Source organism: Podarcis gaigeae (assembly GCF_964106915.1).
Source record: "Podarcis gaigeae genome assembly, chromosome: 8".
In the NCBI taxonomy this organism is placed as follows: domain Eukaryota; kingdom Metazoa; phylum Chordata; class Lepidosauria; order Squamata; family Lacertidae; genus Podarcis; species Podarcis gaigeae.
In genome coordinates, this window is record NC_139684.1 from 74,004,681 (window position 1) to 74,020,288 (window position 15,608).

Genomic DNA, 15,608 nt, shown 5'->3' on the forward strand with positions numbered 1-15,608 from the left:
GACTGGCCCGTACGGGCAGGGGTACCTTTACCTTTATACCAAATGTTTAGTTACAGAGAACCACATTGCAAAATTCAGAGATGTGTAAATATTGCAGGATAATTGTATTTCACTTTGCATATTGGTATGAGAAGTGTGAATTAGATAGTTTCTGATAAAAATACAAACAAAAACATTTTTCTCCCCTATCCCTACATAAGTACATCTGGCTCTGTCCTCCACCCCCTCAGTTGCTCCCTCTTCCTTAGCATATGAGGTCTGAGGGAGCCCCTTCACTCTTCCTAATAGTAGGACCGGCCCTGATTTCAAGAGATTCATTAATTTCCAGTAATATTATGAGAAGCAAAAGTTGCTATAAGACATTTAATATTTAAGTGTTCATCCATAGCATCACATATGACTGAGATGTGGTCAGTCCTCACAACATATACATATATTGTAATAAAAACAGCAGCAACAACAATTGGAAGCAAGTGGGGAAATGGGGCAGTCTTGGAAAGCATGAGGGATATTCCACCCGAGTCAGAAACGATTGCTGAATAAAAAGTAATGGATGAGATCATTATGATGGTTCCAGCAGGGCATTTGGGTAAGATGGCTTCTCAAAAGTGATGTCGCAGAGATGAAAGTGGGCATCTTTTCTGCAATCCAGGCTTATTCCAAACAGAACGCCCATTGGCCAGTCAGGTTTCAAGGCCCCACCTGACTGGGGAACACCTGTGACAGGTGTCATAGGCCGTGGGCTATACTCAAGGGTCACTGGGTGTTGATGGCTCTTCCTCTTGGGATGGTTTTACTTTTTTGTGGAACTTCCTGTCCCATAGCAGGTTTTGTGTACCTGGAAAAGAAATTGGAAAACAAGAAGAAATTGGGAAATGAGAAGACTAATCCTGGAAGTGTTAGAAAATGAAGCTTTTATATGAAATTGAAGCTCATTTTCTCATACATATATTCATTCATATATATGAGAGAAAACGCAGCTGACCCCAGTTTACCAAGATTGTTATCTGACTCAGAATAGGATGTACTCACCCAACACTAAGCTGAGAGAGAAGGAGACGCAAGCTATGCAGAAAGCCCAGTCTGGTGCCAGGTGTATAACATCTGCATCTATGACAACACGAACCTCAAACAACACAATCATTAGAGAACTGACAGTGCAGAGTCCTGCAAGCAAGCAAGAAACTCTTATTAGACAGGGATGTCCCAAGACATTTTGCTGCCTGAGACAAAGGACAAGATAGTGAATCTTCCGCTCCTCCTCCAACCCCCCACATGGCATGTACTAAGCCCTATGAGACTGGCGACTCAATGTGGATGGACCTTTCAATTATAGTTTGGTTTAACCCATTGCAATTCGTTTATTTGAAGTGGAAATTTGTATGTGTTTTTGTGCACATTTTCAAAAATAGGTGCACTTTCTTACACAGTTTTGCCTAGTATAAGCATTTTTGCAAGCAATTTAGCCCTCACCAACCCCACGTCGAATGCGTTTCTTTAGGCTGTTTTCAGTAATATGCACATTTTTGTAATCATCCCTTGGTTGGAGGCCAACCACCATTCAAAATTACAAAATTCAGAGAAGGGCAAATTTCAAAAGAGAGGTATGTTTTGGTTTGTATACTGATTTGAGAACATTGCATTAGAATGTGAACTAAATGAATCCCCTCCAACACACAATCCTTACTGGAAAACGAATCTAAGGTCCCACCACCATTTAAAGCTGTGTCGCAGGGGCCACCAAGCCCATAGGTGCCACAGTGCCCAGGAAGGTTTTCACTACGGCTCCCAGGCAAATGCCCCAGACTCTGAGCTTTCATTTAAAAAAATGATTACATCTCTAGCTCTCCTAGAAAGAGAGTTGTAAAGCAAAATGTGCTGGCAGCCTTCTAAGTAATTTCTGTGAAATGAGCCAGCCTGGTTCTCGCCTATCAGTGTTTTTAGCCAATGAGTGAAGTCAGAGCTGTGATTGACAAGTAGGTTGTTTAGACACCAGGCAACAGGAATCCCTGGAGTCCTAAAGAGCTTCTGTTTCCTCCCCTTCCCATTAGTGTTCCTACTTTTGTCTTATTTTCAAGTAGTCCGTAGAATCTCTGCATTTTGCCCTTTCTTTGTCCCTTGCAACCAGCAGGCATCTTTCCTATGATGCATTTGTCTGAGATTGGCTACTTGCTAAAGATTATTATCTTTAAATACCACTCAACAATAATTGTGTGTGGATGTTAAAGAGTGCTGCCTCCCCCCAAAAAATATCCAAAAAATTAAATATGAAAACTTGGGAAAGAGACTTGGGGATGTTTCCTGCTATGCAGGAGCTGATGTCCAGGCACTCATTAATAATGTCCAGTCACACATGCCAATTTCTCAAGTAAGTCTCTTTGTGTTTAATAGAGCTTTCTTCCAGATAAGTAGGTACAGGACTGGCATTAAGGAAAACACAGTTATTGTCCCATTCAGAGCTATATCTTCACAAGGATACAACTGACTTTCTATACTTAGTATGAGGGTAACTAGGGGCAGGAACAATGAAACAGCAGTGGCTGTACTCTCTCTAATGTTATGCCATGCTGACCACAGCAGCCATTTTGTCTTACTCCATGTCCCCTCCACGGCAGCCATTTTGTGACTGGAACTCTCAGCACTCTCAATATTGCCCTCTGGTGCAAAAAAGATTGGCAACCCGCTGCTGCATCGTGCCATTTTCAACAGTCATGGCTTCCCCAAAAGGACCCTGGGAACTGTAGTGCTGAGAGTTGCTAGGAAACTCCCTATTCCTTTCACAGAGCTACAATGCCCAGAGCATGCAAACAGTCAAGCCCTCTTCCCAGAGAACTCGGAGTTCCTCTGAGCATACTCCACTCTTGCCCATGGCTGGCGCTGTTTCTGCTCCACGTGGAGAAGCACTAAACTAAATTCACTGTTCTGCTAGATGACGAAGTGCCCTGATATGATACCTGCACAGTAGTTAGCAATGGAAGAAATCATACAGTCGGGAATCTCCCTCTTTGTGATGCGACTTAAAAGGTTCTGTCCGCACAGCAAGGCAAAGCAAGTAAAAATGAGGGCTATTATCATAAGGCCTCGGACAGCCTCCAGACTCTCTAGAAAAAAGGAAAGAAAAACAGTCCCATTGCAAGTGCATTCGTGGCATTATGCCAGTGCTTCTAAGAACAGATTTGCAGTGCATTCCTAGTCAGTGTATATATGAATGGGAGGGTCCACATGCAGCCAGGGTGGCAATTACATGTTTAGTTAATGTAGTGTCAGGGAACAGGTGGTGCAGGTGGTGCTCCTATGTCAATTTAACTGTTATTCTTAGGTACATGCTTTGATCCATGTATAGCCAGCATAATGTATTGGCCTGGCCAGCCGCAGAGAAAAGGAGCATGAGAAAGAAGGGAGTGAAACAGTTCACTTCAAAGATGAACTTCGTCTCAACTCTGGCCGGGACCCTCCCTGCCCGCAGACTGTCTTGCCAGAGTGGTGCATGCTCTGGTTATCTTCCGCTTGGACTACTGCAATGCACTCTATGTGGGGCTACCTTTGAAGGTGATCCAGAAACTACAACTAATCCAGAATGTGGCAGCTAGACTGGTGACTGGGAGTGGCTGCCGAGACCATATAACACCAGTCCTGAAAGACCTACATTGGATCCCAGTACGTTTCTGAGCACAATTCAAAGTGTTGGTGCTGACCTTTAAAGCCCTAAACGGCCTTGGCCCAGTATACCTGAAAGAGCATCTCCATCCCCATTGTTCAGCCCAGACACTGAGGCCCAGCGCCGAGGGCCTTCTGGTGGTTCCCTCACTGTGAGAAGTGAGGTTACAGGGAACCAGGCAGAGGGCCTTCTCAGTGGTTGCGAGATTGCAGTACAGAGTGGATGATTCCAGGCAGCCCAGAAGCAGGGCATGAGGGCAATAGCTTCTTCCCATTGGTGGCCTTCTCTTAAAGAGGAAAATGGCCAGTAAAGGTTCAATATCAGCAGTGAGCAGAAAGAGATCAAATCTATCAGAGCAGAACTCTCAGAGATTTCGAACACACTAACAAGGATTTCTGGCTCTGCATTGTTTAACAATGGGGGGGGGGACATTTGTGTATGCATTGTACATTCATTCTTATAACAAATTAGAACTCTGTTTGCTTTGGTAGGAAGGCTGGGGAGCAAACCAAGGAGATTGCTGAAATCTAAGAGGTTTGGAGGGGTTTTTTTGGCTTGGAATCCAAACCAGTCACAGCTTCATCTCTGACTTCTAATAGTAATAGTGAACTACAGTGCAATGGTTTATGTATTTAATCATATGAAGAAGAAGTTTACATTAAATAATATAAAACATAAGAAAACAACCCCTAAAATCAACAGAGTTTAAAAAACAAGAAGACATAACAACATCACCAAAATTTAGATAAAACCAACAGTTTTACAAACAAATATGCAAAACAAACAAAAATTGCACGTTCCTCTAGGCTTGTCTAAACAAAAAAGTTTTTAGCAAGGGTTGAAAATAATGGGCCGGTTCTCCACTAATGTTTACTCATAGTAGACCAATTAAAAGTAATGGACCTAAGTTAGCTATGGTCTTTAATTTCAGTGAGCCTGCTCTGAGTAAACTGGAAGTGGCTACAACCAAGTTGTTGGCCTAGTATTAATTTCCAGAGCATAGATGCTGCCACACTATAACTCCACCTGCCCTGTACATTTAAAGCAATATCATACCACTTTAAACAGCCATGTCTTCCTCCAAAGAATCATGGGGACTGCAGTTTGTTAAGGGAGCTGAGAGTTATTAGAAGACCTCTATCTCCCTCTGCCCCAGAGCTACAATTCTCAAAGTGGTTTAACAGTCAACTTCTCTCCCCAGGAAACTCTGGAAATTGTGGAGACTCTTAGCAACTCTCAGCATACTTAACACACTATAGTTGCCAAAATTATGTGTGGGAAGCCATGATTGTTTAAAGTGATCTTATATTGCTTTGAATGTATAGCTAAGGTCTGAAAAAAATGCTACTTCTGCAGACAAAAGCTACTGAGTGGGTACCTAAGGGGTAAGACCGTCATTCAAGTCAACTCATCCTAGCCTCCACTGCATGGAAATAAAACTCCTACCCAGAAGTCCGTTTGGCCCATGACCCTTAACCCAAGAAAGAACAGTAAACCAGTTGTGCCTCCTAACCGATGCTGTACGGGTGTGGTTTACAGTCCTTCTCAAAGCAAAAAAGCCATAACCCCAAATGAACATTGGATTTCACACAGTGATGGACCAGCCAGTTGGGAGATGCTATGCAGATGATGAGCAAGATGATATTGACGCAGCACATGACGCTGTATGTTTTTCTGACAAAAGGCATTGGCCGGACTTTGGCAAGGATCTGCAGAAAGAGGAAAGGCCAACATTCAGAAGCCCTAAGAATGATACTTGGAATCTAGGTATGAGGGGTGTGCTGAAGGGGATCATTTGCCAGCTTGGTGGTCTGTTCTACCCCAACATCACCACGGCCTCCAGTTATGTGGCTTCCGGTGACAGGGCATGCCTTGGCTACAACCTGAAAAAACTCAACTAGAAAGAAGTCCTTTTTTATGGTGGTATCCACTCTTTGGGGCCACAGGGGCCAACCAGATGCATGTGGGAAACCCTCCAGCAGGACCAGGGTCTAAGACAATTCTCCCTTCCTGCAGTTTCCAGCAACTGGTACCCAGAAACATTGCTGCCTCCAACTGTGAAGGCAGAGCATAGCAATGATGGCTAGAAGCCACTCTTAGCCTTCACGTCCATGAATTTGTCCGATCTTCTTTTAAGGCCATCTAAATGTGTGGCTATCACTGCCTCCCGTGGAAGTGAGTGCAATGAATTATATGCTGCATGTCTAAGGACTTTATTTTATCTGTTCTGAGTCTCCCAAGAGTCCTCCCCTGTTTCATAATTTTCCAAGGCGATGGTCATGGGGTAAGCAAAGGAGAAGTTTGGGGTACAGAACCTTACAATCCTCTGCCCTTTCCTCCCCAAACTTGCACAACAGCAACAACTAGGTCAGTTGTAACTGCAGCAGGATTAAGACTGAGAAGGCAGATGTGCCACAAGGCAGGTCTAACCAATGAAATAGACCTGAAGCTTCTGTTTTTCAAAGGGGCCATGCATTTCCCAGCAACCTTTAGTCAAGCTTCAGCATAGTATTGTCTTCCTAACCATTATGCATCCAGGTTTACAAAATGGAACCATCCATTCTTGGCAACCCTCAAGTTTAGACTCGGGTCTGAAGACCGGCCTTGGTCCTCAAGTCCCTGAACAACATCGCCTTGGCTATATATATATTCAATGCTATCTCAAAACAGGGACCAGACTTCCCCTGCAATGTGGGACTCATACCATTGCACCTTAAGTTGGCAAGCATAGAATCACAGAATTGCAGAGTTGAAAGGGACACTGAGTGTCATCTAATTCAACCCTAATAATAATAATAATAATAATAATAATAATAATAATAATAATAATAATTTATTATTTATACCCCGCCCATCTGGCTGAGTTTCCCCAGCCACTCTGGGCGGCTCCCAATCAGTGTTAAAAACAGCATTACATATTAAAAACTTCCCTGAACAGGGCTGCCTTAAGATGTCTTCTGAATGTCAGGTAATTCTTTATCTCTTTGACATCTGATGGGAGGGCGTTCCACAGGGCGGGCGCCACTACCGAGAAGGCCCTCTGTCTGGTTCCCTGTAGCCTCACTTCTCGCAATGAGGGAACCACCAGAGGGCCCTCGGCAATACAGGAATCTTGCCAAACGTGGGGCTCAAACCCATCAGCCTGAGATTGAGAGTCTCACGCTCTACCAACTGAGCTACCCCAGGTCCATCATAGGTTTAGCAGAGCCCTCCATGGAAAACTCAATTTTTCCCCTGCTGATTATTTGTGCCTGATCATCTGTTGCCTTTTTAAAAGCATATCAAAGGTTCTCAGTCATCCCTTCTTTCAACTTAGTATTTTACCTTCCCTTGAATATCCCTCCCTTGGAGGAATATTTGAGGGAGGTTCTTAAAAATGTTTTCAATATTGTTTACAGTTGTTTTGGCAAATCGTATTGCAACTTGTCTTGGGCTCTACTGTGTGGGGTAGAGAAGAATACTATTTACATTTCTATTCTATTAGTTCCATTATTGATGTTCTTCTTTTGGATATGTCTAATTTCCTTGTGGCTCAGGGCCTCAGTAAGTGGAGAAAGGGAGGCACAAGGGCCATCACTCTTGCTTTTGGACTCACCATAATTCAACTTGAAAGGTGAAAGCTTTGACCACCCAACATTCCAGACATGCACCATACCCTCTTCTTTGTGGTTGTTCCTCTCTGTTGCAACCCAAACCAAAAAAACAGAATGGCCACCCAGCTTCTGAGAGTCTTGCTTTTCAACTGTCATGGAATTTTCCCTCCTTCCATGAACAGAGGGTTGTCTCCAACTAAGTTCTACTCAGAATAGACTGGTTGAAATGAATGGACCTAGTCAGGTCCATTCATTTTAATGGGTCTTTTCTAAGTAGTCTGGGTTCATAAATTCCAAATATTTCTCAAAGTGATATCAAAGTGATATCAAAATGATATTTGAGAATCATTTGAAAAGAGGTCTGTACCCAAATCTCCTGTAGATAAAGGAGGCATCTAGCTCCCAGTTTTCTTTGCCTGGGTTGCAGATATGTCTGTTTAATGCAGGAAACATGATCCATTAAGAATTTAATTTGACCAAATTTGTATTACTGGCTTTTGGTGAAAAGCTAGGTTGTCAAGTTCTTGTCTGAATGTTGACATTTTGATCTATTTAAAGTTTAAGATTTATAAGGCTGCTTATTTTATTTTATTTATTTTATTGCATTTCTCTTTTTTAAAAAAATACAATGATAGCATACATTAAACATTACATCTGGGGGTGGGGATAAACAAGTATACCAAATTATTCAAAGGATACAAACAGTGATTTGATTTATCTATACGCAAGTTCCCAGAAAGAAATTACATTTGTACTCCTTTTTTTTCTTTGCAGTCACCTTTCTGTTCCGGAAAACTATTTCCGGAATATATGTATTTAATAACTACAATGTGCATTATGCAGGAACTTAATTGCGTGGCGAGAACCCTCCCCCGCGTGGAATGAAGACACTGGACACAGAGTTTAAGTTTAATGGGCGTAAAGGCCACAACTTTATTGATTACAGAATTGAAAGGTATTGGCCTTAGGCATTGGCTCCTATCGACTACCCGGCATGGGGGCCGGGAAGGGTTGTCCACAAGCCGTTGGAGTCCTGTTGAAGTACGCCAACTAGGATCCCACGGGTGACACACCGCTCTGGGGCGTGCCGGAGGCCCTTACCTCACGAGGTTTCGGACAAGGCAACGCCCCCCAGAGTCCTCTACCGGACTACCCATTTGTTTTGGGAGGTGATGGCGCTCCTCCCCCATACTTCATTTGCATAACAATAGACCCCTGCCAATGCCTAACCGCCACTCGAGCAACGCTCACCGCCAATACCTTCAAGCCTGTAACCAATCCCTAATCCCTGCTATAATGTCCCCCAACCAAATATTGTTTCCTGCATCGGACAGATGCAGTCTCAAGTTGGATATGGAAGACGTGTACTATCTGTGAAAATTAATTTGTGTTTCTGAAAAATATATTATCTGACTACAACAGTGAATATATGTATTTAATAACTACAATGTGCATTATGCAGGAACTTAAATGTAGTCATACCTCTGAGGTTAAGTGCAGTTCCTAAAAGCTTAATCTGCACACTTATAAATTCTTTCAGCTGAACCATCTTGGGTCAAAATTTATCAGCATTTTCAGACTTTGTCTCTGTTTTCAACTGCTAGTGCTTAAGATGCCGGGACACAGATGGCACTGTGGGTTAAACCACAGAGCCTAGGACTTGCCAATCGGAAGGTCAGCAGTTCGAATCCCCGCGATGGGGTGAGCTCCTGTTGCTCGGTCCCTGCTCCTGCCAACCCAGCAGTTCGGAAGCACTTCAAAGTGCAAGTAGATAAATAGGTACCCCTCTGGCGGGAAGGTAAATGGCGCTTCCGTGCACTGCTCTGGTTCACCAGAAGCAGCTTAGTCATGCTGTCCACATGACCCGGAAGCTGTAAGCCCGCTCCCTCAGCCAATAAAGCGAGATGAGCGCCGCAACCCCAGAGTCGGCCACGACTGGACCTAATGGTCAGGCGTCCCTTTACCTTTACCTTTACTTAAGATGCCACAAGGCACTTGGTTGCTTTCAGTTCAACAGACCCACAGTGCTACACCTCTGGTAAGAAATACAAACAAATACAAACCTAAATAAGAGGTCAAACAGAGGGGAAATCAATATATCAATGATAAAATTAATATAAAAGATGTTATGCACAATTACAGGCAAAAAGGAAGGAGATAAAGATATGGGAAAAGTGCAGAGAGATTTTATATTCCTGAAAAGAGAATTTTTTGAACATTGTAATAAAAATTACAAATTGCTGGCTAGAGCTGTGTAGTCAAAAACAATAAAGAATTCAATTAGCCTAATAAAAGATAAAACAGGTAATATTCACAATTAGCCTAATAAAAGATAAAACAGGTAATATTCACAATTTGAAAGATAAGTCGAGAATATTTCAGGAGTTTTACCAAGAGTTATATTCAGCAGGTAACAATTCTACGGGAAAGAGGAAAGAATTTATTGAGAGACACTGGAAGAAAAAGCTAGAAAGTAGGGATAGAAAGGTGATGAAACAACCAACTTCAGAAAAAGAAATAGAGGAAGTTATAGGGAAACTAAAAGGAGAGAAACCCCAAAAACAGATGGCTTGGGAATGGAATGTTAAAGTATTAAAAAATATATTGGTTCCTAAATTAAAAGTATTATATAATTCAGTAACAGAGGGTAAGAGGACCCCTCCACCATGGGAACAATCAATAATTATCTTAATTCCAAAACCAGAAAAAGAGTTGAAGGACCCAGGATCATATGGACAGATTTCCCTAATGAATCAAGATGCTAAAATATTGACCACAATAATGGCAAAAAGGATGAATAATTTTATGTATAAATATATAAATAAAAATCAATGTGGCTTTGTAGCAGGAAGACAGATGTCTAGTTTAATAGGAGTTGAAAAAATAGATATAAAAGATGAATAAAATAAAAAGAATGAAATAAATAGAAAGCTGCTTTGTTGTTATTTAATCGTTTAGTTGTGTCCGACTCTTCGTGACCCCATGGACCAGAACACGCCAGGCAAACTGCTATAGTAGCATATTTTTAAGGCATTTGATTGTGTAGAATGGCCAGTGTTAAAAATAATTATAGAAAGTTTAGGATTTGGAGAACATTTTTTTAAAGAGATTTATAAATATTTAAATATTTGAGGAACAAGGCATATGCCATAGTGAATGATGGTATAACAGAAGAAATAACACAAGGTCAGGGAACAAGACAAAGATGCCCCCTTTCCACAATTTTATTTGTATTGGTGATGGGAACAAGGGGCCAATGTAATTAGAGAAAATGGAAATATAAAAGGAATAAGCAACAAAGGAAAAGAAAAAATAAGCTTGTTTGCAGATGACACCTTGCTAACAATTGAAAATCCATTGGAAAATGTGCAGGTAATAGAGGCACAATTGAATTTTTTTGGAGAAATAACAGGGTTTCAAATTAATTGGTCCAAATCAGAAATTATGATATTCAACTATGATGATGAAAAATGAATTTTTTTGAAGGACATGAAAATAGATATAAAATTAAGAAATGCAATAAAGTACTTGGGAATAAATATAACAAGAAAATTCAAAAATTTAGAACAAGAGAATTTTAACAAATTAAAGAGGGAAATTAAGGAAAAGCTGGAGGAATATAATAAAATTAAGCTTTCATGGTTTGGAAGAATAACAATAATTAAAATGAAAATCTTGTCTAGAATATATATTTTTTATTTAGAATGTTACAAATTAAGATATTGGAAACAAAGATAAAGGGTTGGAAAAGAATGATCAATAAATTTTGTAATGGGGATAGGAAACCTCAAATTAATAAAATAAGATGGTATAAACCCCAGAAAACAGGTGGACTGGGTCTCCCCAACACAAAGTTATATTATATAGCAAATCACTTAAGATATATCATAGATTGGATAACAGAACCAGGAGAGTTAGAATGGTTAGAAAGTGGTACACAGGAAATGAGGGAGAAGTTAGTGAAATATAAAGTTAGTGAAATATAAAGGAAAATTGATCCCAGCAAATTCCCCACTAGCTCCAGTTGTGATGATAGAAGACTTCCCAGTAAATTTAAAAAAGGAAATTGGAAAAGAAGCGAAAGAGAAGAAAATACTTGAAATAAAGGATTGGGGGGGGGGGGAGAAAATGAGAAGCTCTAACAGGAAGTAAAATAGCTTGGTTTGACTGTATACAACTGCAGCAATGGAGAAAGAAATGCTTAGCAATGGAGAAAGAAATGCCTTCTGCTGGTTGAAAGATTGGATTTTATTGGAGAACACTGACGTCCTAGATCTGGAAGGGTTTGACAATGCGTTTGGGTGGCATGCATATTTGTGGTATGACAAGGTTAAAGTGCACAAATTGTTTAAAAACCATATTGTCAGAAGAGCAATTTGGAGGGTCTGGATAAAATATAAAGACTTATTGGAGAGTAAAACTCCGAGGTGGCTCTCACCGGTGGAGGCCAAGGCACGTAAGAGACTTAACATGGAGGCCCATTGGCCTAAATATTGGGAAATAATTGAAAAAACTGGAGACAATTGGAGGTTGCTAAGCTTGGAGAAATTGAAAACTAAGGTACGAGACTGGCTGCACTATGCGCAAATTCAAGAGGTATTTAAAATAGATAAAAAAGTTGGATTCCAGGTGGAAAAATCGAAACTAGAGACTGAATTGTTAGAGCCAAAAAGTAAGTTACTTTCGAGAATGTATAACTTGCTGCTTAAGTGGAATACACAGGATGAGACAGTCAAATCCGCTATGATAAAATGGGCTCAGGATGTGGGGCATAACATTATGTTTGCAGACTGGGAAAGGTTATGGAACACCGGTTTGAAATTTACGGCATGCACTGCCTTGAAGGAAAATATTATGAAAATGGTATACCGGTGGTACATGACCCCAGTCAAGTTAGCTAAGATATATCATCTGTCTGACAACAAATGTTGGAAATGTGGAGAGGCGGAAGGGACATTCTTTCATCTCTGGTGGACCTGCCCGAAAGTGAAGGCCTTCTGGGAAATGATCCATAATGAACTAAAAAAGGTACTGAGATTTACCTTACCTAAGAAACCAGAGGCCTTCCTTCTGGGCATGGTGGACCAGAGAGTGCTTAAGAAGGACAGAACCTTTTTCATGTATGCTACCACAGCAGCAAGGATCCTGATTGCAAAATATTGGAAGACACAAGATTTACCCACGCTGGAGGAATGGCAATCGCAGTTGATGGACTATATGGAATTGGCTGAAATGACTGGCAGAATTCGAGACGTGGGAGAAGAAAAAATTGAGGAGGACTGGGAAAAGTTTAAGGACTATTTGAAAAAACACTATAAGCTGTATGAATGTTAAAAAATGCACCTTTCAGGAAACACTAGCTTCAGCAAATTTAAGTTAATGAAATGAAAATTAAGACACAAGAATTTAGAGGTAAAATAATGAAACAACTTTATTGTGTTTAATACAAAGCATATAAGAATTGGGTTACAGTAAAATTGAAATTAGGGAACATGATAAAATGGAAGTTACAATAAGTTTTGGAATAAGTTAACAAATTGCTGATGCTTTATAAGACAGGGAATGCAGGGTTCGGAGGATGTGGGGAAGTCCTATAGATTGGATGGAAAAAGAATATGGAAATTTGTTATTCTTCTACTCTATTTTCTTATAACCATTCTTTATTCTTTTTTCTGTATTTCTGTATTTCTAAAAAGCAATAAAAAAATATTTTAAAAAAATAAAAAAAAGAAATGCTTAAGGGAAAGCAAGAACTGCAAAGAATATACAATTTTTTTAAAAAAATGATTATAAAAACGGGAGATAAAGAAGAAAATACAGCTATAAAAGGGGAAACCTGTGAAATTTATAAAATATTAGTAGAAATGGAAGATCAAGATCAATAAAAAGAGATGTGGGGTAAGGAGACAACAGGGCAGATAAATAGTCAAAGCTGAGGGGGAATATGGGAGAATCATACACTGAAACTGTTGTCTATAAGAATAAAAGAAAATTATTATGAACTAGTTTGGATATGGTATTTCACACCAGTCTTGTTGTTTAGTCGTTTAGTTGTGTCCGACTCTTCGTGACCCCATGGACCAGAGAACGCCAGGCACTTCTGTCTTCCACTGCCTCCCACAGTTTGGTCAAACTCATGTTGGTAGCTTCAAGAACACTGTCCAACCATCTCGTCCTCTGCCGTCCCCTTCTCCTTGTGCCCTCCATCTTTCCCAACATCAGGGTCTTTTCCAGGGAGTCTTCTCTTCTCCAGTGGCGTAGCGTGGGGGGTGCAGGGGGGGCCGGCCGCACCGGGCACAACATCTGGGGGTTAGGGTTAGGTTAGGGTTAGGGGCGCAAATCCATGGGTTAGGGGGTGCAAATTACTTGCCTTGCCCCGGGTGCTGACAACCCACGCTACGCCACTGCTCTTCTCATCAGGTGGCCAAAGTATTGGAGCCTCAGCTTCATGATCTGTCCTTCCAGTGAGCACTCAGGGCTGATTTCCTTAAGAATGGATAGGTTTGATCTTCTTGCAGTCCATGGGACTCTCAAGAGTCTCCTCCACACCAGTCAGATTAATTCAAATAAGCAACGAATATTCAGTGCTATGTTGGAGGGGATGCCAGGAAACTGGGAATTATGTTCACATGTGGTGGGGGGTGTAAATATGCACAATTTTTCTGGCAAAGCGTGTTTAATTACTGGGTTAAAGCTGACTGAAAGTCCAGAGGTAGCATTATTCTCAAGTTTACCATGGGGTGGAAGGTTCACTGGCTATGAAGGACTTGCTCACAAATTTATTGACAGCTGCACGAATTATGATACCCTAGGAAGGGGCAAGCAGAATATAAAGTGGGAAAATGGCATGAAGAGGTGTGGGATATACCGTAGCTATTAATGATAAATTAACATGTGTTGTTAAGGTAAGATGGAGAATACGCAGGAGAAATGATTCTGAGGAGATACGGAAGGTGTTTGTAGAATTTGTACTGTTAAAATGGAAAGGGGTCAAACCATTGCAAGAGGTTTTGAAATTTTGGGAAGTTGGATAGCTACAATGGAATGGTCTCAGTGGTGGGGTGCACATTTTTATTCTTATTTATTTATGATTAGTACTTTGTCAAAATAAAAAATAAAAACAGAAAAAAGAAGACAGATTACATGTACCAGAAGAGTTTATTTTTCATGGTGAATTTCACCATGAGGCCTGAGCTCTTCCTTTCACCACTAGGCTCCCAATTTCTTCTGCTGCTACTTTTAAGATTCCTCAGCATCGTAGCATTTGGTTTTAATCTGAAATAATGGAAATTCTCGAAAGCCAAAACCTTTTCCATTAAGGGCACAAACGTCTTCAGTTGCACAGCCTTTTATTCTCAGTTCCCAATATTCAGTAACATCTGGGAAATAAAAGGCACAAGGTTTGAATGAGTTTGCATGATGGTATTGCTATGAAAGCTCAGTGTTCTTAGAATCAACAAATTGTATTATTTTTCTGGCAGTCAGATATCATGAGCGCATGCCTTTGGAACCTTACCCTGTGTACCAAATTAAACCCAGCAGGTGGCCAAATTTGACTATTTTACCAAAGCTACACCCACTTGCCTTACATATTACATATAATATGTGTCAGGTCAATCTGCTGCTGCAGCAGAACAGTTGGTAGCTGTGATAACCACTCTGAATTGCAGGTTGAGGAGCAGGGCTTGGAGTCACAGTCAATAGGCTGAATTTGTTGAAAGCAAAATCTGCTCCCTGTGTCAATCACCCACATGTCACATAGGAAGCTGTGCTGGCATCAGGATCCAGAACTCAATGCAACATATTTCTGAGGAAATGATGTTCTGACCAGCATAGCTGTCAACTTACGATTTGAAAATAAGGGACCAGCAGCCTCGAAAATAAGGGATCAGCAGCCAAAATAAGGGATTTTCCAAACACAAGTATGTTCAACTTCTGAGCCCCTCCAAGCCAAAGGCAGAAAGCCCAGCCAGCAGCCAAACGAAGCCTCAAGCGGTGGTTCCCACAGTGCAGCAACCTGGCAAAGGGGATGCAGCAAGGAAAACCACCGTCACCTCTCCGCTAGGAAGCACTGAGCAAAGGCGAGTCCCCAGGCAACATGGCCGATTTGCACAAGGCATGCAAGCTCCACCACCCAGTCATTCTTAGACTCCTTATTGGGTGAGCAACGCAGCCAAGCAACATAGTTGTAGCCTCCTTCCTTCCTGGCTGGCAGGGAGGGAGGGAGAGGAGCTGCTTCCTTTGAAACCCGGGAAATTTAAGGGGCATCATCAATAAGGGACAGCAGCGGGACACAGCGCTGGGATAAGGGACTTTCCCGCCAAATAAAGGATGGTTGACAGCTATGCTGACCAGTC

The 15,608-nt window shown here is 41.3% G+C and overlaps 1 protein-coding gene across 1 annotated transcript; it reads right to left on the reverse strand.

Annotated features, from left to right (window-relative positions):
• Positions 1 to 349: 349 nt before the first annotated feature.
• Positions 350 to 7,382, reverse strand: LOC310851741 (uncharacterized protein). The gene is made up of 5 exons (XM_083754410.1): positions 7,254 to 7,382; positions 5,172 to 5,367; positions 2,955 to 3,101; positions 1,033 to 1,167; positions 350 to 838 (listed from the first exon to the last, which is right to left on the reverse strand). Exons 1-5 carry the CDS (start codon positions 7,254 to 7,256, stop codon positions 750 to 752), a joined length of 570 nt encoding a protein of 189 aa, XP_083610536.1. The 5' UTR covers positions 7,257 to 7,382; the 3' UTR covers positions 350 to 749.
• Positions 7,383 to 15,608: the final 8,226 nt, after the last annotated feature.

Bases quoted from the DNA above. Each gene is read 5' to 3' on its own strand.
- LOC310851741 (XM_083754410.1), bottom strand. The intron at 1,168-2,954 runs GTATCATATCAG...GCTTGCTTGCAG, and splicing joins CATTGCTAACTACTGTGCAG to GACTCTGCACTGTCAGTTCT. The intron at 839-1,032 runs GTGAGTACATCC...TTTCTTTTCCAG, and splicing joins CTCTCTCAGCTTAGTGTTGG to GTACACAAAACCTGCTATGG.